Raw genomic sequence first — 25,888 nt, forward strand, 5'->3', positions numbered from 1 at the left:
CCCAGCTGCGTTACATCACACAACAACACGCTCACACATGATTAATGAAAACCAGATCATCCTACACCACTCAAGAAAGAACTATTTTAACTTGCTTATACTCCCATCTCTTTCATAAGGATAAAGATCTCCTATTGCTACTTCAAAAAATCAAACAGCTTAGCTTCTATACTTTGAGTAAAATTCCAAGAAATTAAAGGACAAAATTAACCACAGGAGGCCAACATATTTCTATCACATCAAAATAGAAAGATGAATGGGAAAAAAAAAAGACAAAAAGCTGAAGCAATACTTCTGCTGAGAACTGTTTCTCTAAATCACAGTTGCAAGTTTAGACTTACCATTCTGCAGCATGCACTATATTATAAACCTTCAGCTCACAATAAATATCACCTGCTTGGATATAGTTTTAAAGGAGCAACCAAAATCAGTTCACACAAGGAAGGGAAATGTATGAATATAAACTTACAAGCCAACAAACTTGAAACCTAGCAAGCTTAAGCATGCCATTTTCTCCACTTGTGAAAAAGAAATCTTTTAAAGTGGAACATCTCTCAATAAGTCATTCTGAAGAATCTGAAGCACAAACAAAAATTTACAAGTATGCACCCAATTCATGCTGGCAAACATGCAGGGAATATCTGGTACATACCTGCTTTGCTTAAAGACAAAATCTTACTAAAACAAAATAAAATATAAAAAAAAAAAAATCAGTGATTATAAAAACCTTCCAGTCCATCTCTTAATACAGTTTCTTTTTCTCACTGAGTCACAAATGCCTTCAAGCCAACTTTTACCTTATTTCAATGGCTGAGGTTAAGCTCAACAGAATTAGGTGTGACTTTATTTGCCTTTCTCCCCCCCCCCCCCCCCCCCCTTTAAAATGGTAGTAATTAAAACTAGAAAAAAACATTAATACAGCAGAAGTTCTATCTCCAGTAAGCTCCAAACCAGAATGCCATTTAGCACAATGCTTTTACTTGAAGATTGTTTTACCAGTACTGGCTCTGTTAGAAATATATAGCAAAAATACATGGCTATAACCAGTTCTGTAATCTGAAATTAAGAGTAAGTATTACTTTGTTGACAAAGAAATGTGATTAATTGTAAAGGTGTCCACAACTGGACTCTAGCTGAGCTTGTACTTAAGTTCTTCCACACCTCCAGGGTTTTACCAAAAAGGAGATGAGGTGAATTTTTATCCTAGGCACATCTAGAGGATCTCTTTTTACAAATATACATCTATAGCTGTATTGATGAACAGGAGGAATACCTTCTGAAAAGTATGCTTACTTTCATGAAATATAAATGTAATGGTTTGAATCAGAACTGGTCAAACAGAACCAGTGGATTAACCTGTCTATTTTCTCCACACAGAAGTGAGGAAAAAACAACACTGAGAAACTCATGATTGAGATAGAAAAAAAAACCTGAGATGAGAATAGAGTTTACTGATCAAAATCAGACAAACATAGTTTGAAATGCATAATTACCTTTGCCTATTTGCAGAAAAAAGCATGGTGCAAAGCAGCAGCAAGCAAGCAAGCCAAAAGCCCAAGCCAAATAACTACTCCCCCATCCCTCCTTGTCCTGCTGCCATTGCAGTGGAAAAGCCAACACTCAAGAAACTCAGAACCAGCAACCAGAACACAAAGCCTCCCATGTTACAATCTGAACTTTAATTCCCATTAATACTTTGCTCCAGCCAACGCTTTCATTTCTGAAGCTGGCATGACGGTGGCCTGGTATGAGTAAGAGCAGCAGGTTCACCTCTATCTATGAATAATAAACTAGTTCCAAATATGTGAAAAGCAATATTACTTTTCTTTTCTTTTTCCCCTCAGTAATTTGTTTCTCATATTTCTGTCTGTCTTTCTCTGTTCCTCCTTCAAAACATGCAATGATTTCTCTGTAGACAGCTGGCATACATTTTTCTGAATTGTTCACAATTTTACTGTTTCATTAAATGAAAATATCCAGAACTAAAAATAAGCCCCAGAATTAATCTCCAAAGCTAAGCAAAACCTGAACTACTATTTCCTTCAGCTATTTTCATCTACATATTGCAATCGCTTCTGTTTTTTTCTTCATGAAGTACAGAATTAATAAACTCATCATTGGACTGCAGCTTTACATGACACCAAGCGAGATGTGGAGTCACTTAACATAAACTCATATAGACAAAAAAGCAGAAACAATGTTTCAAAGTTCATGCTTTTGGTTAGGTATAGAATTTCTCACAATACAGACAGGCAGATTATAAATGAAAAACTTCTTCATTCTCAGTTGGAATCTGTGTCTTGCAGTAAAGCATGTAATAATAAGACAAAGTATTTCATGCTTTAGCAAAAACTGCTTTTTCACTAAATTTACACTAGGTAATAATGAGCTATATTGTACGGTATTTAATCTGCTCTAAAAAAAAATGGGAAGTAATTCTTCTGCCCAGCTCACAGGTATTAAGTCTGTACATCTTTTATGTTGACAGTTCAGCTTCAGGCTATAAAACAGAAGAACCTGTTCTACATCTAGTGTTTAAAACAAGAGCAGAAAAACTAAACCTTCATCAATCTACTGTCTGCATTTTATGGCTTATCTGTGGCAAAAAAATGAATCATAAGAAAGATTTGTTCGGATTCCACAGACAGATCCATCACTCTGCTGGTACCTGTGAACCATGCTTTTCTATAGAGATGGGTGGGAATTGTGCAGCTGCAGTATTCAACATACTATAACACTGAGCTACTGCTATTCACTTGCACTTAGAGTAAGGATTTATAATAAGGATGTATCTAGAAAACGTGCCACGCACTCAACAGAATACAAGTTCACATGGTTATTTCATATCTATACCTCTTCCAAATGACATACTTTGTTTTAGAAGCACTCTAAGTCCAAAGCAAGCAGAATAAGGCAGTGATACAATTTTGAATAAGTTGTTTTTTTTTTTCCCCAAGGGAAATTTCTGTCCAAATCCTTTGAATACCATATCCACACAAATATGTGGTTTCTTCATCAAAGTATTTGTAAGCTCTCCAAGAAATAACATAGTCTATCCAGTTCTGACCTGTGACATTTTCAGCTGTGACTTCTCAAAAAATCAAGTCTATGCAGCCTTATAATCTCACATGTAAATTTTGGATCATCACAAGAGAAGGTAGCCAGCAGATGAAGTATTTGCTCACCTGAAAGAAGCAGTTCAACAGACTGAAGTCTACTTGTGATGGTATGTAGGGTGAGGATAGCAAAGGAAAGCAAAGTCGGGAATGCTTGAAAAATAAAATATTTTTAGTTAACAAGAGGAAAAACAGGAAGCTGGGGACAGGATTCATTTCACATCTGAATCCCTCTCACAAAATGGCCTCTGATTTTTAACTTAACCTTATGAAAAAGTGAGCCTGCAGTTTCATTGAAGTGCATGATGCCTTCAGTTAAAGGCCACTGCAGAGTGTATTCAGAAGAAACTCTCTGTGGGGTAAATATTTTGCTCAGGGTGAAACAGAGTGTACGGCGGAGTGGTGATGTACATGGTTTAGTGTAAGAAGTCTGAGTGCAGTTTTAATCCCCCTTTTTTTGATAGCTCTATCCTGACAGTGATATCATAATGTTTCCAAACCCAATGTCAGAAAACATCTAAGTGGAGAGAAATATAGACATTATTTAGAAATGACAGTTCAGCTGGCTTTAAAGTATTATGTAAATGTGAGAAAAGGGGGCAGAAAAACATACAAGTATAGTTCAGAGTAATTTTTTTCCATAAAGATTGTGAAAAATTTATCTTCTATGGATTATTTGGATATTTGCAAAGCATGAAAAAAACACCCAGCTAATTACATAAGCTACCAACAACTTCCCATGAAAAGAGCTTATAGGGTTTCTGACCCGATATCATATTCATTTAATCTAATTTATGGAACTGCTCGAGGAAACATTCAGCTGCTTTCTGAAAGACTGACTTGGGGATTATTGGAGCTGTATAATTGTTCAGCTGAACAGACTTGAAAAGAAACATTTTGTTTTACATTAATCTTGCAGAAATGGGCAATGAATTTGAGGAATGGATTGCTGTCTAAAATTCTTGCCAAAAAATGTCTAGCTGAGAGCAACCACAACTGCTTGTTTTTTGGTTTTGGTTTGTTTCTTTTTTTCAGGTCTCGTTTTCTTATTTTCAATCTTTATTTGACATCTGTTCTTTTCCCTTTTCCCTGTAACATAATTATGCAGAAATCCAGTACAAAACAGGTTGAGTAGTTAATAACAGGCAGCTTAAATATTTTTTCACTTTGATGCCCTGCAGATGTTGTGGGTTTGGAGTTTTTTTTTCATTGGTGGTGGTGGCTTTTTTTCCCTTTTGCCTTCTCATTTAATTTGTATACATTTCTTTCCCAATCTTGAAGCACACTCTCACAACATATAGAAGCAGCTGAAAATAAGTCTGGGAAAAGCACATGTTCACAAGGCTTTTATTGTGATAGGTAGTGTGTTTGAAGGGAGAGTGAAATTCAGTTTATTAGGTTAAAAGCAGAAAAAATCCAACTGAGATACTGTCTCACCACACTCATTCCAGAAAGACTTCCAGACCTTTTTAAAACATAAAGGTTGCCTGTCTTTAAATGTGCACCTATGTACATGTTTTCTTTTCTCCAAAGTAAGCTCACTTTGCTTTTCTGCATTTGACATAAACTCACTACACATACATCAAACGTAATCATGACTCCACGATAAACACTCCTCATCTTGCAATACTTCATTTCAGTAATTAACACTTGACATTTAGCCTAAAAGAGATGGGAAAATGTTTTACTGACAGATGTTAAAAAGGTCCACTAAAATATAAGAGATTCTCCATGCAGAAGCAGGTACGAGATGCTGCTTTCCCCTGAATTCCCCAAGAGTCAACTGATTAAGATAAATCAAGGATCATAATTCATCTGGAAAAAAAGAATGTTTAAAGCAGCTGGGGTTAACTGAAAAAAAAAAAAAACAACAGGGAGAAAAAAGTACTAAAAGTCTAAAAAATCTTAACTTTAGTTCAAACTAGGAAAAAAAAAAAGGAAGAAAATAGTTACAGAAGACAAAATGCTGAAGAAATAGAATGGATTTTGGTTTAAGTGATACATGTAAGCAAACAAAGCGCAGTCATTGTAGTGTTATGTACAACCTACTGTTATTAAAGGAGTCTATCTTCAGGTTTGCATAAATAACTTAACAGGAATTATTGTGTGAATATTCAGTCAGTTTATACAGGATGAATCCAAACAAGTCTGATGAGGGTCAATGTTTTCTCCATGGGTTTAATAATGTATAACCTCTCATATTTGCATTCTGAGAGCAGAGTAATCTGTTTGTTCAAATTGTCACTGGTATAGTTTCATATTCTTAGTATTCCAGGCAACTATTGTGTATTTTCCATATTTGCTGGCAGATTTGAGTTAAAAAAAATGCTGATTTTAATATTTTTACAGCCTGCCTGTTGCATGAGATTTTAACATTTATGTGTAGTTTCACTCATAGATTTATTAAATCAGGATTGGATGACATACTACCTGTTATTAGTGACACAACACATAATCTGATGGCTCTTGCTGGAGGAAAAGTATTCTCTGCTATTTGAATCACAAGAGGTGATGAATAGTTAAAAATTAGCACAGAAGTCGTGTAATTCCTAGTTTTTAATGACACAACACATAATCTGATGGCTCTTGCTGGAGGAAAAGTATTACCTGCTATTTGATTCACAAGAGGTGATGAATGTTTAAAAATCAGCACAGAAGGCATGTGTAAATTCCTAGTTTATCTATAAACCATTTGTTCTGAGGGGCACAAAACTGCAGCTTCTAACCTGCAGGTTTTAAAGTAAAGGAGAAATTATGCTATTGCAGTAGGTGGGACACAGATTAATAAAATAATAATAATATTTCTCAACTAAATATTAATTTTAAAAAACCTGTAATATTAATATATTTTCCTTCCTTCCCTTCCAACCCCTAACACCCTGTGATGCTGTGATGTTTGGTGGTATAGGGAGACACACAAAAGGACCATAGAATAACAGTTTACACTATCCTGTCCAGGCCCCTAAGACTTTCTGGTCCCTGGAGGACTTTAATCTCTATGGTAGGACAACTTATCCTAAAGCCACAACAACCCTAAAATTATCTTGGCAATCTGCTTAGAACTACCTGCCATGCAGGGTATTGCTATTTACTGTGCATTTATGTGAGTGTAAGAAACTGGGATTTTTTTTAACTGATCCAGCCAATCTGGAATTTAGAGTGAAGTTTTTTAGATTAACAGGGGGCAGGGGAGAAGAAGGAAAAAAATATACAACAGTGTCTTCAGTACTAACACAAAAAGCTCTTATTGTGCTATGGTTTATGTCAAGAAATTTTCTGCACACCATATTATTCTATATGAACAAGAGTAATGCAGTACTATATTGTTGCACTGCAGATTAGATGCTCTGCATCTAGAATCACAAAATCATAGGTTGGAAGAGACCTTCAAGATTATCCAATCCAACCTATCACCCAGTCCTATCCAATCAAATAGACCATGGCACTAGGTGCTTCATCCAGACCTTTCTTGAGCACCTTCAGGGACGGTGACTCCACCACCTCCCTGGGTAGCCCATTCCAATGGTAAATCACTCTCTCTGGGAAGAACTTTCTCCTAGCTTCATAGAACCTCTTCCAAGCATTATGAAACCTCCTTCAGTGTCAACATTTACTGACATGAATTCTCCTAAATAGAGTATGATAGTATATTGCTATGATGGTTTGGGTGTTCCCCGCCCCCCAACACTTGGGGAATCACCCAGACTAGACTCAGCCAGCTCTGGAAATTGAAAGAAGCAGATATTTACAGCTCAGCACAATATACAAGCAGATATTTACAGTATATACAGTTGTAGACAGAAATATACAAAGTAAGAGGTAATACAGAAACACAACAGCCCTCCCAGAAACCTGAGTCCCCAGGAGGGGCTCCCAACTGCCCCTTCACCTTCCCTCTACCCCTCTAAGCCTTACCCCAATCCCAAGGAAGAATGGAGGTTTGGCCAGGGGGTTAGGAAGCAAAGTGGATTAGTCACAGAAACGGCAGAGAAATGGAGGGTGAGGTTAGAGAGAGAGATGCAGCTCAGAGCTCCCCAGCAGAAGTGCCTTATCTATGGTTTAATTCTTCTTGTATCTCTCAGTAAGCCTATGAGTGAAGTAGACATCACCACTGTTTTCCTTTCACAGCTTGTAATCTAGTCCTTCTCACCAAAACATTCTAGCTAGCTTCAAAGTGGCACAGTTGCTACAAAGACTTAACTCATAGCTTTGTATTGGGCCCAATGCTCCCTATACTTATCTGAATAAGATGCACAATTCTATCTTCTTAAAATGAGTAACACCACAAGAATTATGACCTCAAGACATCGCAAGGACATGATTTCATGATATCAGGAGTACTCCTACTGACAATGGATGTCTGCTCGTTAAACTTTGTACTTTCTTTGCTTGTATGTTAGGGTAATATTTTCTTTAATTTAATTTGTGCAAAAAGAGTTCTTCTTAAGCTTAAAGTACCAGAGCAGAAAAAAGTTATTTCTTGTTAGAAGAAAAAAAAAAGTCTTTTTCCCACATGAAATTCAACTTTTTTTTTCCATACTATTCAACAACAATATTTGTAATAGCTGCTTGATATTGTTTCATATGCAGCAGTAAAGATATGACTATTGTGTGTACACAACATCACTTCAAGATTCCACCAAGACATGATAACTGTCAGAAGAAAGTAATGTCCTCATATCTTTGCAGAGGGAAATATTTCTGGCTATAAAATATATTACTTACAAAGTTGACAAGCCTCAATTAGACAGAATGGTATTTTTTGGTTTCTACTTCCATCTGCCAGTCTGCCCTATACTGAGGCTCATAAAAGAAAGATTTCCATCTTGTTTTCTGGGATACCCATGGGATGTGCATTTGTAGACTGATGTTTCACATGACAAAACTCCTCCTGAACTATCTTAAACTATTTGTGTCCCTTTCCCTTATTTTCTGACATTTCATTTAATTATTTTTCCCGCTTTCAATATTTGTGCTCTTCTACATATTGTGGTAATTGCCTTTCTCACCAAGACAGCAGATTTGTATTTTTACCACCAGATTTTATCACCTCAGAGTTTTCACACATTCATTAACCTCAGGAGGTTCAACAAGGCCAAGTGCACGGTCCTGCATCTGAGTTGGGCAACCCTCAATATCAACATAGACTGGTAGATGAACATATTGAGAGCAGTGCTGCAGAGAAGGACTTTGGCTGACATTGGTGGATGAAAAATTGATTGTAAGCTGGCATTGTGTTCTTGCAGCCCAGAAAGCCAATTGTACCCTGGGTTGCATAAAAGAACCACGGCCAGCCTACCAAGTGAGGTGATTCTGCCCCTCTACTTGTCTCTGGTGACACTCCACTTGTATTACTGTGTGCAGCTCTGGAGTTCTCAGTACAAGAAAGGCATAGACCTGTTAGAGAGGGTTTATAGGATTACTATAAAAATAGTCAAAGGGCTATGGCACCTCTCCTGTAAAGAAAGGCTGAGTTTGTTCAGCGCAGAGAATGCTCTGGAAACATCTTATTGCAGCCTGTCAAAGAAAGATGGAAGGAGACTTCTTACCAGGACCTATAATGACAAAACAAGGGGCAAGGTTTTTAGACTGAAAGAAGGTAAGTTTGGATTTGAAATAAGAAAGACATTTTTTGTAACGAGGGTGGTGAGTCCCTGCCCATGGTATGAGTATTGAACTACACAATCTTGACAGTGCCTTCCAACCCAAATCATTCTATGATTATGGAAGTCACAGAATCATAGAATCATAGAATCAACCAGGTTGGAAGAGACCTCCAAGATCATCCAGTCCAACCTAGCACCCAGCCCTATCCAATCAACTAGACCATGGCACTAAGTGCCTCATCCAGTCTTTTCCTGAAGACTGTGTATTAATGTCTGTGTTCTTTGTTAGTATGAAGTTGTCACAAAGTAGAAACTATAAATAGTATTTTACCCCTTTTTGATAGTTGGATACAAATCTGCTTCAGCCAAGCAGAAAGTGATCTGTCCTTGCTCAGCTCTTCACTTCTCAGACGAAATGTCATATATTTCAATATGACATTTCATAGTCAAACTGGAATTAAAAATTTTAACTAGAATTGGAGTCTTTGGGGACACAGGCTACTAAAAATGCATTAATTTAAATTTGAGATACTCAGCTGTTCTCTCCTTCTGGAGAGAAAATGAGAGATCTTAAGTCAAGAGCTTAATACACCACTGGGAGGTACTCAGATACTGCTGTGATTAGTATCAACAGAATAAATAGGAATATCTAATACATAATAAAAGCAATGTGAGAAAGAGTTGAGTTTCAGAGAACTACATGCTCTTTTCATGATAACTTGGCAGCATATATGCAAGGCCTGCATATATATTTATAATCTTTTTTTTTTCCTATTACATAGTGATGATATCAATCTCCTTTTCTATGCTATGCCCATTTGACAAGCTTGGATTTTTCAGAAAGAGATACATGCCTTTCACATTCTAATTTAAAACATAGCTGAAAGGCCTGGATGCTTTCAAGTTACTACATTTTGCCTCAACAAACACGAATATTAATCATAAGCATGAAATAACTAACATGAACAAAACTAGCAACAAACCATCCTGCTGGATGGTAGCACACTGGAATGAATGCAGCATACAGATTAATACATGAAAGATAAACAGAGAATTGAATCACAGAGGGCAGTTACTGCAACACTTCTTTCCTGTTGGACTCTTGTTTTGAAAAGCACATTTTAAAAAAATTATCTGGAGAAAAAAAACAAACCTCCAACACTAAAAGATGTTTAGGGCAAGAAGGATTTGGGGCCATTAACCTTGGCAGAGCTCTCTTTGCCCTAAGCAATCTTTGTGCTTTCATAACCACCAATGTTCATTTGGAGCCTGAGATGAAAATACAACTGTATTTTACTCATTGGACTAGTACTGATGTTTTGTGTAAATGTACCCACTCAGTCACTGACATAGGCTTTCTCAGTGCACCTTAAGTGAAACTGCAATTATTCAAATTTGAACACTCTTTTTTTTTTTCCCCCTCCATGTATTCCCATAATTGAGACTGAATGTCCAGGATGTTTATGTAAATGGGAATGGTTATTTCGATGTGTTGTCCTGAAATATGGCAAACTGCCAAGAAGCTGGATACTTTGATTAAAAAAAAAAAAACAAAAAGAGGAAAAAAAGAAGTTACATAGTACTAAACAAGAGCAAAATAATATGCACAATTCTTTAGATAGAAATTTACAGACAAAAACCCCAAAAAACAGAGGATAGAAGCAATGTTTCTCATCAGAGAGAGTCAAACTAATGGAATGAAATTAGTCAGGGAAAGAAAAAAGGAAAGAAAGGAAAAAAAAGGGAAAAATATGCAGGAAAAAGTGGCAAAAAGATTAAAAAGAGATGCCTTATGCAAAACAGGAAAAAAAAAAGAGATCAAAAGGTAAAAACCTAATTATAAGATCAGAGATAGAAGCAACATACTGTAATTAAGAGGTAATAAGAGGGAAAATCAAATAGTAAGGTGAAAACCAGTGTGTGAGTAGCAGGAATGATCTAAAATACTAAGCAAGAAAGATGGAAAAGGTGATAATGCAAGAAAAAAAATTGCAAGAACACCAAAACACATGAAAAGGAGGGAATGTTAAAAGTAAAATGCTGGGGGAGAAATTGTAATATAATGACTGGATCAAAGAAGTATGGTAGAAGTCACACAAGTGTTACTAAAAGTGATTTAGGTTAATAATGATGAAGAAGATGACTGAACTGATTTATTTTAAAATGAAAAGGAAATAAGAACAGTTAAAATGAAAATGAAATAATATTCACAAGAAGAGCAATCTGAACCACTTGAAAATACCACCAATATATCTGTGACATCTGACTAATGTACATTTCCTAATGCATACTTTAGCACCCATCAACAGTACATAAAGTATTACACAGAAATGCATGCATAATAATAATACAAGCCTAAACCATTCAGCTGTATCACAAATAATAATTATCTGGGACACTAAAAGATCATGGCAAAAGCTAATCTAATAAGCCTTGCATTATCCTTTAATACTTTAAAACTGTGCCGTGAGCTAAACAGTTGTCAAAATTGAGTTCTGTTTACACCGAACTGAGTATCAGTGAAATAAACAGAGATCACTGCTGAGCTCTAATTACAAAACCAAATTGTTCTCTCTTTAATCGAGCTGAAAAGGTTAGTCTTCTTCTCCTCCTGCCTACCCCCCACCCCCCCCCCCCACCATCAGACTTCATGCTTATTGGAGGCGCAAAGGCAGACGAAGGATCCTGTCGTTTGTTGAGCAGATACAAACTATAAGAAAGAGGACATAATAGAAAGACTCCACCAGACAATGCTGATTAGCTGCTGCCTTGCAGGGATGAGGTCACAGAGAGCACAGTGACTACTGCACACCAGGTATTAAATTCCACTTTAACTCAGCTAATGGCATACTCCCTTCTCTCCAAAGTGCAGTGGCTAAAGGGTGGTCTACCAGGTAAGTGCAACCCACAGCTATTCTCCTTCTGTAGAGAGGTTCGAAATGCAGATGGGCACAAGGCTGAACAATTTATACAGTACCATTCCCCATGTTGCATGTGTGAAAACCAGTTGTATACACTCCATTTTATGTAAATATGACCAACATAAATATCTGTGGAAAGTCGATTGCATATGGATTCAGGGCCTGTATTATTAATAAGCCTGCATCAGAAGATTGAGTTCAGATTTCATACTGTGATGTACTGCCCATACAAATGTCTAACAAGAACAGAAGTAGAATAGCTCTCTACTTACCATATCTTCTAAGTTTTTATTCATTCCTACAGGGGAGCAATCAAATGCTTTTCAGTCTGAAGCACAAAGTCTTACACTGATAGGCATTTTGATGTTCTGCTCACCTCTTCCCAGTCACTGTTGCCAATATTTTTCTTCTATCACAACCAATTCTCTAGAGTCTGGAACCAATATGGTTGTTCATGCTCAAATACATAATGCTGACTGCATACTAACAGTCATGGTCACCTGTACCATCACTTCTCTACAGATGTGCAGTTCACTTCTTGAAAAAAATGCTATTACAATACAACATAACACAGCTTCTCAGCAGGTATCCCTGTGGTGAGAACAGCCCATCACAGGCAGTCTGTAAAAAGTTGTTTTACCCAAATCAGTCGCTGATTGTTCACTGTCAGAGACAATACATTTTGCATCATCACTTACATTGTTTTCCTTATCTGGCATGATAGCTACAATCTATATTGCTCAGCTCTGTGCCCCAGGGAATAAAACTATCAAACTACAAGGAGAGCAAATACACTAATAAAAATGCAGTACCAAACCATCTCATGAACAGAACCAGAGTCACCTTTGATTTCCAACATGCTCACAGCCCTATTGAAGACAGTTACTAAATTACTACTTTAAAACACTGAAAGTCAGCATGACAAAAGCTCTTATTTTATGAATAACTGGTACCTAACGCACAGCATAGCTTGGGTAAGAATACTGATTCATTGTAAGTAGGATGCAGCTTTACACATAAAACTCAAAGGCTACTGTGAAACGTTACTATGATGGCAAAGTGTACCGTTCCTTTGAATGATGAATTACAAAGACAAAAGCAAAAACTGAAAAAGGCTATTAAATCTGCTTAATTCCCACTTCCTACAAAACAAGACAAGGTCTAAAATGTAAGGCTCATTTAAAGCAAATTGGGTGGATCGTTAACAACTTACTGAAGATGTCAATCAGCTAGAGATAGTGGGATGATTTAAATTCATTTCAGTACTGGCAGTCCTCATGCCTGATTTTTTTGGTCTTGCACCCCTGCTGGAAGTAGAAACCCTTTCCAATGTGTATTTCCACTCAGAATTATTTCATAAGATATATCAAAAGAGATGTTGAGGTGCTGGAACGTGTCCAGAGAAGGGCAACAAAGCTGGTGAAAGGCCTGGAACACAAAGTCTATGAGGAGAGGCTGAGGGAGCTGGGGGTGTTTAGCCTGGAGAAGAGGAGGCTCAGGGGTGACCTCATTGCTGTCTACAACTACCTAGAGGGAGGCTGTAGCCAGATGGGGGTTGGTCTCTTCTGCCAGGCAACCAGCAACAGAACAAGGGGACACAGTCTCAAATTGTGCCAGGGAAAGTCTAGGCTGGATGTTAGGAGGAACTTCTTGCCAGAGAGAGTGATTGGCATTGGAATGGGCTGCCCAGGGAGACGGTGGAGTCACCGTCCCTGGAGGTGTTCAAGAGAAGACTAGATGAGACACTTAGTGCCATGGTCTAGTTGACTGGCTAGGGCTGGGTGCTAGGTTGGACTGGATGATCTTGGAGGTCTCTTCCAACCTGTTTGATTCTATGATTCTCTCACACTAGTCACATTAGGAAACCTCTTTCTGCGTAAGTGGACTCTCTACCTTCTTTACCTAGACTAAGTAAATAAAAATAAATTTAAAGTTTGATATTAGCACCTTGAGATTAGTAACACATTTAACTAAGTGCATTGTATAATACATTCTCAAAAAATCTGTCTTTCATAAATGATGGAAACTTTTAAATTATATATATATATTTTTTTAAGTACAAGTCTGAACCTTCTCTTGGGAAAAATAATGTTTCATGGTAGCCATTCATGGCTTGTGAGAAGAAGACACTATTCTTTGGTACCAAACTGTATTGGGATTTTTTAAAGACAGTGACAGATATTAAACTCTCAAATCAAATTGGAGAAAAAAAAATTATACTTAGAGAGAAATACAGCAATAGACATTACAAAGCAATTACTGCAGCCATGGCAAACCCCCTTCAATTTTTCCCCATCCCCAAAAAGCTAGATCTACACACCCCAGTACTCCAACCCTCCTCCCCACCCCCCAATGCCTCTGCCATTCAAAAAGGCCTGCTGCTTACATGTTCTTCCCGATAAATTTGCTCCTGCCACACATGCAGGGCAGGAGGAGGAGGAAAGGAGAGCGAACTGACCTTGTTGTGAGCTTCTAACAAAATAGCAGAGTTATGGGATTTGTGCTAGTTTGAAGCTGCTAGAATGTTTAGGTGAGAAGAACTAGATTACAGGCTGTGAAAGGAAAACAAGGCTGATGTCTACTTCACTCACAGGCTTGCTGAGATGTATAAAAACATAAGTCAAAACATAGATAACACTCTCGGCATCACTCTCGCTCGAGCTGCTGGCTGAGCTGCATCTCTCTAACCTCACCCTCCATTTTGGGCTGACCCACTTTGCTTCTTAACCTCTGGGCGAACCTCCATTCTTCCCTGGGCCTGGGGTAAGGTTGAGAGGGGTAGGGGGAAGGTGAAGGGGTGGTTGAGAGCCCCTCCTGGGGACTCAGGTTTCTGGGAGGGCTGTTGTGTTTCTGTATTACCTTTCACCTTGTATACTTCTGTCTATAACTGTATATACTGTAAATATCTGCTTGTATATTGTGCCAGCTGTAAATATAAGCTTCATTTATATTTCCAGAGTCAGATGAGTCTACTTTGGGTGATTTCTAAAGTGTGTGTGTGGGGGAAGCGGGGAACACCCAAACCATCACAGTCCCCAGAAGATTTTTAACCCTGTTGTCTCAACCTGGGACATCATCTTATAACTGCTCAATATAAGACAAAAGAATATAAAGCCTTTGCTCTAAATAGAAGTAAAAACTGAACAGAAATCTGTACCATTTGCTCAGTTCAGAATGATGAAATCACACATTTGTTTGGGTAATTACTAGCAAAATGGGACATTCTAACCTTTTTAGACCTGAAATACAAATGTAAAACAACAACACAAAATGAATAATAGAGCACCTTTTATACTCTCATCTATAAATATGACTTATAATTAAGATGTATCCTTTAAAATAGGACACAGTATGAACACATTCAGTTTAAAACTTCGATGTCTCATACTTCACACAATGATAATTTCCACCTTGCTGCAATTCTGGTTTGGTATTGTGAAAATCTAACCTCTTGTTTAAACTTTAAGACTTATATTTTTTTGCATACTCAAAGCAGGCACATTTATGTTGCATGCAAAACAAGTAGCTCACATGAAAAAAGATAAAATAAAGTAGGACAAAATTGCAGGAACAGATATTGTAAATACTCTGAGACTATTGTGCAACATCTGGCCTATATCTAGCAGGAACTCTTATTCAAAGGATGCAATTTTTTTTAGAAGATGAATAAAGACCTTCTTCTTTGTCTTTTTTTTTTCTTTCTTTTTCTTTTTAATTCTGTTGCAGCATCTGTGAGGATGTACATTAAAAAGTCTGTGCTTAAATGCACATAAAAATATCAGGTGTGAGGACTGCCAGTACTTAAAAATTCTGCACAGTTCCAGAAAACTGTTATAAATGGCAACTGCCTAAAGTAAAGGTTCATTTCTTCATTTGGTCTAAATGAAGATTTTTACCCATAGGTGTAAAACAAAAAAATACAATGGTGGTCATGTTTTTATTTTGCTTTATGCAGCTTTGCAGTGTCGATTCCTGACCTTTCAGGCTAGCAAACCTCATTAGAAAAGACCCAGTTCTGAGAGAAGCAAGTTTCTCCTTTCTTTAGGCTGTGGATTCACAATGTCTAAAGCTAAGGCAGGCTAGTTCTGCCTGGCACCCACTCTGAATGTGTTTCTATTCTGTGTTAATGGTACAGTGAGTAGGTTCAAGAGGTTAAAAACAAACAAACAAAACCCAAACAGACAAAGAAACAAACAAAACACTTAGAAAAAGAGCAAATAGTTTTTTGTTAGTTCACCTTCCTGAACTGGATTGCTGCAGAATCATTGGAGCACTCTCTTCTTGAAAACTCCCAGATGGAGAACATACAATGTTACAAAATCACAGAACTAGAGAACATTAAGGGTTTGAAAGGGACTCAAAAGATATCTAAACCAATCCACTCGTCAGGGCAAGATCACCTAGAGTGGGTAACAAAGTTCTGGGCTCCTCAATTCAAGAGAGATGTTGAGGTACTGGAATGTGTCCAGAGAAGGGCAATGAAGCTGGTGAGAGGCCTGGAACACAGCCTTGTGAGGAGAGGCTGAGGGAGCTGGGGTTGTTTAACCTAGAGAAGAGGAGGCTCAGGGGTGACCTCATTGATGTCTACAACTACCTGAGGGGAGGCTGTAGCCAGGTGGGGGTTGGTCTCTTCTCCCAGGCAAGCAGCAACAGAACAAGGGGACACAGTCTCTGGTTGTGCCAGGGGAAGCCTAGGCTGGATGTTAGGAGGAAGTTTTTGCCAGAGAGAGTGATTGGCATTGGAATGGGCTGCCCAGGGAGGTGGTGGAGTCACCATCCCTGGAGGTGTTGAAGCAAAGCCTGGCTGAGACACTTAGTGCCATGGTCTAGTTGACTGGCTAGGGCTGGGTGCTAGGTTGGACTGGATGATCTTGGAGGTCTCATCCAACTTGGTTGATTCTACGATTTTTTAATGTTTCTAGATAAGACTCCACAGCTTCTCTGGGCAGCCTCTTCCATGTTGATGGAGCCAGGATTGTTTAACTGATTTAGACCAGTTAAAATTTGGAAACTGTGCTTTAACAGAAAGTAATCTTCTCACTGTGGAGAGAAGTGAGATAGTGATAGACTATCATATAGAGGTAGATGCTCATCTGGAGGTAACACTTGCTAAAGACAGTCAACAATTAATATTTTTTCACTGATTCTCAATTTACTTTCAATGCCAGTTCAAGAACCTGGCCACAATATTTAAAGCTTTGCTGAGCAGGATGCATCTAAGAATAATTCTCTGTTCACTGCACAATGAGACAGCTGCGTCCCTCTAGGCCACTCTCATGAGTGCGAAGCTCTCAGGACTAGAAATAAAATGTTCTCGGTTGATGGCTGTCATTTGATGGAAAAGACACATCAGAAGAAATGAACTGGGGTTCCAGTCAGATTCCCCTAAATTGAGGAAGTAATCAAAGTGAGAAATTATAACAAAAGTAAACCAACCAAACAAAAGCCTGACCCAAACCAAAACACAACAACCGAACAAAATTACTTAGAAGCTAAACAATAGTAATCAGCAACTGCCATGTCTTATAATATACATATTTTCTCCAGATCCTCATCCGAATACCTAATTGCCACTAATGGTAACCAGGGTGCCATGAGATAAAAATTAACTCAAGAGCAGCGTAGGCTTCTGTATTGGATCTTGGTCCAGTAAACAGTTGAGTACAAGCATGTCTGCAATTTGGTCTAAACGATTGAGGTTGTTGATTCTCACAAGTTGTGGTAACAGGCATCTGGAAACGTGATCAAGGGGTAGTTAAAATCTGAATCCTATGCATTCTAGCACAGTATACTTAAAATTATTGTGCTGTCTACAACTACCTGAAGGGTGGTTGTGGCCAGGAGGAGGTTGCTCTCTTCTCTCAGGTGGCCAGCTCCAGAACAAGAGGACACAGCCTCAGGCTGCGCCAGGGGAAATTTCGGCTCGAGGTGAGGAGAAAGTTCTTCACTGAGAGAGTCATTGGACACTGGAATGGGCTGCCCGGGGAGGTGGTGGAGTCGTCGTCCCTGGGGCAGTTCAAGGCAAGGTTGGATGTGGCACTTGGTGCCATGGTCTAGCCTTGGGCACTGTGGTAAAGGGTTGGACTTGATGATCTGTGAGGTCTCTTCCAACCTTGGTGATACTGTGATACTGTGATACTGTATCTTCCTTTGTCTCCTCACTAAAAATACAACTTTAACATTTTTCGCATCCTGACGTTTTACATGAGGAAATGTAAGAAATATTTCCCCCTTCATATAACATCAATGTCAAGTTTTATTTATTATTTTTGTCCCAGACCAATCCTTGCACACTATTCCTACAAAAAAAAAAGACAGAAGAGTTAGTTGGGAATCAAACCCATTTCTGCTGGATAGAACAAATGGCAAGATGTGCTCGAAGAGTTATACGGCTGGCAGCTGACACTGAGAATAAAGCATATAATGCTAATTCTCAGCATGCATCAGGGTGGAATTCAAGCTCAGCTGAACAGAGTTGCAGGTATCCTCATCTACCTCTGAGCTGTTCACCCTGACAGTGCAGTGTACCATGGCTTTACATTCAGACCTATTTTGTTTTTTTCAGTAAGAAAATCCTGAACATAAGATCTGAATCAGTAAGCAAGCTGGTAATGGGACACATCTGAGTTAAATATTCCAGAAGATTCAGGTTTTATTGTCACATCTTTTTAAAACACAAATAGAAACATGTTTGTTTTTCTGAAGGTTCCAGATGAAGGAATCTAAAAGAGTTACATATCATAATTGAATGAGACTCTAAGAACACAAAATGTGAAACCTCATGGATAAACAAGCTTCTATCCCTAAATAAGAATGACACTGCAGAGCTCAAAATACTGACTCCTCCTCTATGGATTCTTTGGCAGAATCTGGGTTTGTAAATGCAGAAATGCCACAGCAGGAAACTCTCTATGCAGTTTAAGTACCGTATGTATAATATCCAGGCAGCTGGAATGATACTGGGCACACCTTTGGCTTGCACCATGTATCATTCTGCCAGGCTGTTTCAGACATGATTCAAAAGTCATCATAGTCAGGAATTATGGTTGTGTGATCCTTCTACTTAGTATAATGCTCTTTCTGGATTTTAACTTGGACCTTTACCAAAATTTTGTGTGAGAAAGAGCTTTGGTAATTACAAAAGCAGATGAGTTTTCTCTACTGCAGAGTAAAGAGACTACAAGTATGTCTGTGACCAGACCATGGAACCCTTGCAGTCAGAGCCCCTGTGGTTTGTTTGCATAAAGTACAAACTTGAGAATGTTACCTGGCAGGATCTGAGCAACCACAAATAAAGATGGATTACTAAAATACTTCATTTGTGTCTTGTGACTTCCCCTTTATCAGATCCAGCCATGAAGCTTCAGCAAACTGTGTGACACTATGCTGCTTAGTTAGGAGCAACAGCAACCCAGGGATCCCACCACAGCCTGGACAGTTGGTGGCTGGTCACTAGTGGTGTTCCTCAGGGATCTGTGTTGGGACCACTTCATTTTAACATTGTTATTGACTACCTTGATTCAGGCATAGAGAGTGTCATCAGTAAGTTTGCAGATGACGCCAAGTTAGGTGGCAGTGTTGATTTGAATGAAGGTAGAGAGGCTCTTCAGAGGGACTTGGATAGGCTAGATCAATGGGCTAGCATTAATGGGATGAGTTTCAACAAGGCCAAATCCAGGTCCTGCACTTGGGTCACAACAACCACAAGCAACACTACAGGCTTGGGGAAGTGTGGCTGGAGAGCTGCCTGGCAGAAAGGGATCTGGGTGTTGCAATAGATAGGCGGCTGAATATGAGCCAGCAGTGTGTCCAGAAGGACCAATGGCATCCTGGCTTGTATTAAAACTCCTGTGTTCAGCAGGAGTAGGGAGGTGATTGTTGCCTTGTACTTGTCTTTGGTGAGGCCACACCTTGAGTATTGTGTTCAGTTTTGGGCAGCACAATACAAGAGAGATGTGGAGGTGCTAGGGCAGGTCCAGGGGAGGGCAATGAAGCTGAAGAAGGGCCTGGAGAATAAATCTTATTAGCTCCAGAGGGAGCTGGGGCTGTTTTGTTTGAAAAAGCAGAGATCTCATTGCTGTCTACAACTACCCAAAGGGACGTTGTGGAGAGACTGCTGCTGGTCTCTTCTCACAGGTAGTTGGAGACAGAACAAGGGGAAATGGCCTCAAGCTAAGTCTGAGTAAGTTTAGATTAGATATTAGGAAAAAGTTTTTTCATGGAGAGAGTGGTCAGGCACTGGAATGAGCTGCCCAGGGAGGTGGTTGAGTCACTGACCCTGGATGTGTTTAAGGGTCATTTGGATGGGGTGCTTAGGGATATGGTTAAGGTGAACCTTGTAGATCAGAGTTATAGTTTGGACTTGGTGATCCTGAGGGTATTTTCCAATCTGCATGTTTCTGTGATCAAGTGGACAAGAAGCCTAAGGTATTTGATGAAAGACCACCACAGAGCAGCAATGAACACCAGAGCATTTAAAATCCCATTTACTTCTGGCTGAGGCTACACTGAAACATCCTTAACAATTAAACAGGAGATTTTAAGGATTTGTTTAATCCCATTAAACCACTATGTGGATATTCTTATTGTTCTACACTTATTCTTTTCCTGATTTCTATTCTTACTCCTACTCAGAATCAAGTGCTTCCAATTCACTGTACTCTCATTCACTCTGGAATGGATTTAAGCCCAGCCAAAATAACTGTATTTTAAAGTCAAACAAAAAATAAATATATATAGAGAGATTTAAATGTATTTGATTAATCCACCTATAATATTAACTCGGACAAATTTTCACATCTGCTCCAGTGCAGAAAAAAATATAACCATAAAGACTTGTGCTAGAAAATCAAAGATAGTTGAAAATAACTATCAAAGATAGTTGAAAATAACTAGAAGCTATTTAGTTTGAAAATCAAAGAAGTTTGAATTCCTGAGTGGTATTTTGCAACAACTTGTGAAAGATCTCCACAAGTATTTTTTCCAAGGGTGAGGAAAGTCAAAATGACAATAGAGTAAGGCATGATCCTAAATTAGGCATTTGGCTAATTATAAAACAAAGGAACAATAAAAATATAATTAAATTACTGTCTTTGATATTCATTAATACTAATATACCATGCAAAATGGGACACTGCTACTACATGTACTTAAAAGTGCTATTCCTATTTCCCAAAAACTCATGGGAAGCATGAGAATAAAAACGAGGAGGAGTCGAAAATAAGAAATTCATGACAGTTATAGTAGACTATGATGTGGTTGTTCTTTTCTCCAGGAAAAAGAAACATTTTCACTTGAATGTTAGTAACAAGTATAACCATCAAGCCTCTCTTTCACAAAAATTCATTATGAAGAGGCAGACATGAGTCAACTGAATCACAAATGGAAAATAAAACTCAAGATGAAAATGAGGCAGCTCTGTATCTCTCTAGAACAGATTTGGAACAACTGTGTCTTCTTTTATTTCTCTTCCTCCCCCCACCCCTATATTTATGCTATGACCTAAGAGAAAATTGAAAACAATATCACACTTCTGCAGCATTTCCACATTTATGTAGATTTTTCTAGGTTTTTTTTCTTTCTATTTTAAATAGTGAGCACGGAAAAGTTTGTAGTGAAGAGAACACATTCAAAAAGGGTAGGCATCACGCAAGCCAGCACAGAAGAAAAAGGCTGGTGACATTTGAATTGTTTGTAGGAGAATGTTTTTAAATTAAAGACAAATGGCAATCATGTAGTCTAAGATAATTTGTCAGCGAGTGTGATCTCACCAACTGTACATTCAAAAAAAGTCATTAAAATAAAAGGAAAACCAAGCAGGATAGATTAAAAGCTATTTGGAGAGGCAATAGCAAAGAGTTTCACTGAAGAGGACACAGACTCGAGTTGTGCCGGGGGAGATCTAGGCTGGATGTTAGGAAGGAGCTCTCCCCAGAGAGAGTGATTTGCCATTGGAATGGGCTGCCCAGGGAGGTGGTGGAGTACCCCGTCCCTGGAGGTGTTCAAGAAAAGACTGGATGAGGCACTTCACAGTATCACAGTATCACCAAGGTTGGAAGAGACCTCATAGATCATTAAGTCCAACCCTTTACCACAGGGCTCAAGGCTAGACCATGGCACCAAGTGCCATGTCCAATCCTGCCTTGAACAGCCCCAGGGACGGCAACTCCACCACCTCCCCGGGCAGCCCATTCCAGTGTCCAATGACTCTCTCAGTGAAGAACTTTCTCCTCACCTCCAGCCTAAATTTCCCCTGGCATAGCTTGAGGCTGTGTCCTCTTGTTCTGGTGCTGGCCACCTGAGAGAAGAGAGCAACCTCCTCCTGGCCACAACTACCTTTCAGGTAGTTGTAGACAGCAATAAGGTCTCCCCTGAGTCTCCTCTTCTCCAGGCTAACCAATCCCAGCTCCCTCAGCCTCTCCTCGTAGGGCTATGCTCGAGGCCTCTCCCCAGCCTCGTTGCTCTTCTCTGGACACACTCAAGCATCTCAATGTCCGTCTTAAATTAGGGGGCCCAGAACTGGACACAGTACTTAGTGCCATGGTCTGGTTGATTGGACAGGGCTGGGTGCTAGGTTGGACTGGATGATCTTGGAGGTCTCTTCCAGCCTGGTTGATTCTCTGTTTTGAAATAAGATCCCAACAGAACAGGATACATAAAAATTGGTATCCATCCTAAAACACAGTATTTGTTTGATTCTATAAATTTTTTTACATCTGAAAAACAAGAACTGCAGTGAGTGATTTAAAGTAAGGAATCATGTAACAGAGTTCTCACAGAAGCAAGAGGAGGAAAACACCTTGTGGAACATAGTGCAATTATAATGCCAAATTATATAGGAATTATGAAGTACATTGCACTTAAAACAAGTAGTAGGAGAGTTCATAAGAGGATGTATGTTGCTTTCTTGAATTACTTTTTAGCATTCAACAGGCCACATTGAGAATACCATTATCTATGTGCCACACTGTGATGCTGGCTATAAAGCATGCAAATTCAATGAGTCTGTAGAACAAGAAAAAAAATATTACAATGCCATTTAAATTTTTAAAAATGGGACCTACCTGAACATGACAAAGCTTTTAAGATGAATCTGAAAGGACAGATTTCAGATAGGATGACATACTGTAAGAAAATTCTGTATTGGGGGGTTCAGAGTAACTGTATACTACTTATCAAAAACACTTTTAAAGGGCAGGAAAACAGCCAGCAGTGGGAAACAGCAGAGTAAAGGAGATCATTAGAAGGAAATTGGTAGTCTTAGAAAAATGGGAATTATGTGCAAATTAGGAAGAGAAAAATGCATAAAGTCGAACAAATAAAATGTTACATTATTGTAGGGAAAGATGGAAAATGTATTGAAGATGACTAGTTCATGACATAGTAAGTAATGAAGAGAGTTTTTACCAGGAAAAAAAAAAGGCAACCTCCCCCCCCAAAAAAAACCTGCAAGAGAATCAGTGGATCTGTACAGACAACAGAAAATCAGCATATAATACAATACTGAAAGAAGATGAACTCTCAGGTACTCATCCCTCAAAAAAGAAAACAAGTTTGAAAAGAAGGAGCCGAGGGGGATTCCCACAATGAAGTTATTAAGTTATTTTGGGGATAAAAATGAGTCATCAAAACTGCCTTCAACTACAGGATTCATAGATTAAATTTTAGAGAAACTGGATGAAATGACTCCTAAGAAATCAGCAGACCATATGGAACTCAAATATCAAATTGAAGCACTGTAACACTCACTTGAATTAGCCTTCTCACTAAACAAAAGTGAGTAGTAAAATCTGAGTGATTCTGAAGAGCTGCAGAGAGATGTCATGTTATTGAATGACTAGAGTAAAATGGCCCCTGAGATTCAGTGTCAATCCATGCAGGTAGTATATGTGGTAAAAGCCAGTAAGAACTTTCAATACATGAACTCTAAAACCAGACTCTAAGACTGCTGGGGTTTGAGCAGGGCTGAGTAACTGAACAGACTTAGATCATTCTGATAAGGAGGCACAGCTGCAGAAAAGTGGCCTTGTGAAGCTGGAAGAGAAGCTGAGAAAGGGGCAGGCTGGTTAGCCCTGGGAACAAGCAAATGTTGTGACTAGCTGCATAAAGGGGGATTAAGGGGAGTAGTTGGTCAGGTCTGCCTCTATGCGTATGTAAGCCTATCAGAAGTGCACGCCCCTGCACTGAACCCCACGATATAAGCATCACACTTAGCTTCAATAAACTGATTGACCACATATGTATCACATTGGTATAAGCTCATGTCTTTCCCGCTCCATGCAGCCTAAGTGAGGCCAACTCAACATAAGACAGATGTAAACCAGCAGTGGATATTAGGAAGAAGTTCTTCACAGAGAGAGTGATTTCCCATTGGAATGGGCTGCCCAGGGAGGTGATGGAGGCACCGTCCCTGGGGGTCTTCAAGAAAAGACTGGATGAGTGCCATGGTCTAGTTGATTGGTTAGGGCTGGGTGATAGGTTGGACTGCATGATCTTGGAGGTTTCTTTCAACCTGGTTGATTCTATGATTCTATGATTCTATACACTGGACAGTAAAATGGAGACATCAGTATTTAGCTCATCAGGAGATCGGTGTGGCCAGTAGGACGAGGAAGGTTATTCTTCCCCTGTACTCAACGCTGCTCAGGCCACACCTTGAGTGCTGTGTCCAGTTCTGGGCCCCTCAATTCAAGAGAGATGTTGAGGTGCTGGAATGTGTCCAGAGAAGGGCAAGGAAGCTGGTGAAGGGCCTGGAACACAAACGCTATGAGAAGAGGCTGAGGGAGCTGGGGTTGTTTAGCCTGGAGAAGAGGAGGCTCAGGGGTGACCTCATTGCTGTCTACAACTACCTGAAGGGAGGTTGTAGCCAGGTGGGGGTTGGTCTCTTCTCCCAGGCAACCAGCAACAGAACGAGGGGACACAGTCTCAAGTTGTGCCAGGGAGAAGTATAGGCTGGATGTTAGGAGGAACTTCTTCACAGAGAGAGTGATTGGCATTGGAATGGGCTGCTCAGGGAGGTGGTGGAGTCACCACCCTTGGAGGTGTTCAAGAGAAGCCTGGCTGAGGCACTTAGTGCCATGGTCTAGTTGACTGGCTAGGGCTGGGTGCTAGGTTGGACTGGATGATGTTGGAGGTCTCTTCTAACCTGGTTGATTCTATGATTCTATAAAAGAAGTACAGATTAAAACACAAAACATTATTCTGTTTAAATTCTTAACTCCAGTGTCTAGACTTCTGCATATGATTCTGCTCATGCCACGTTCAAAAGATTATAATAGAACAAAAAGATAAAAAAGGGTAGCAAAAATAATCAAAGCAATGAAAAGGCTTTCATAAGACAAAAGATTAAATAGACCATTTTTTTTTTTTAACTTGAAGAAAATACAACAAAGGGAAAATATGAAAAGAGTTTTGACTAGTGATTGTCACTGAGATTCATAGATAACAATTATTTGCTGTTTCCTCTAAAGGAAGAACGAGGCACTGCCAATGAAACTGTTGGGTGGCAGGTTTCAGCCAACAGTGGTATGACAGTACACACACACCAAAGTAAGCTGTGGGGACGTTATGGATGGATGCCAAGCCTCCATAACACTGGCAGTTTCATGGAAGGAAAATCTACCCAAGTCTGATGGAAAAATGTCTTTTTTTAATTTCTTGCATTCTTTTCTTAAGAATATTAACTGTACACAGGTGCAAATGTCTTAAAGTCTTTGTGCAATCCCTGGAGCATCAGGAAATTCCACAAGGTGACTCACAAATTCCATTTCTCTGTATGACTGAACACCTTCAGCTGGTATAAGTGATAGTCATACATATAGTACAGTGGCCCAAGACTGCATAATGAACTGTAGTTTGTTACTTCACAGTAAGTTTGATGTCTCAACCTCTGTGAGACAGTAGTTTTCATATGTTTCTAAATGCCTACAGATTAATATCTTACACATTAAAGAAAATGTTTAAATCAGCATGGTAGTTGCTGAATCAGTGCTTGCACTGCACCTTCCCAACAATTTATATTACTCTTGTTTTCATATCCATTATTCTGAGCATCAGGGAGCTACTTTTAAGTACCAGCTTAGTTTAGTTTAATTTAATAAAAGATTAAAATATCTTCACCAGAAAAAAAAATTAGTAATTCCTTATTAAGAATTTAGTTTCATAAAGGCAAATCCATACATAGCTAACTGCATGACTGCTCCAGACAAGATATATTTTAGAGAAGCACCATTTCAGAGTGTATGCT

General features: G+C 39.0%; 1 protein-coding gene across 6 annotated transcripts in view; it reads right to left on the reverse strand.

Annotated features, from left to right (window-relative positions):
* The window catches only part of PCDH17 (protocadherin 17), a 116,867-nt gene that overhangs the window by 31,005 nt on the left and 59,974 nt on the right, over positions 1-25,888 (reverse strand). The window contains exons 5-6 of one of the 6 annotated variants that reach the window (XM_064174429.1): positions 3,186-3,269; positions 653-678 (exon numbers count right to left, since the gene is read on the reverse strand). The exons of the other annotated variants lie outside the window; for them this stretch is intronic. Of the exons in view, the coding sequence (XP_064030499.1) occupies positions 662-678; positions 3,186-3,269 (101 nt within the window). The 3' untranslated portion in view covers positions 653-661. Of the gene's footprint in view, positions 1-652; positions 679-3,185; positions 3,270-25,888 lie in introns of those variants that run through there. 6 annotated transcript variants of the gene reach the window in all.

This window comes from Pogoniulus pusillus, chromosome 3, assembly GCF_015220805.1.
Source record: "Pogoniulus pusillus isolate bPogPus1 chromosome 3, bPogPus1.pri, whole genome shotgun sequence".
Taxonomy (NCBI): Eukaryota; Metazoa; Chordata; class Aves; order Piciformes; family Lybiidae; genus Pogoniulus; species Pogoniulus pusillus.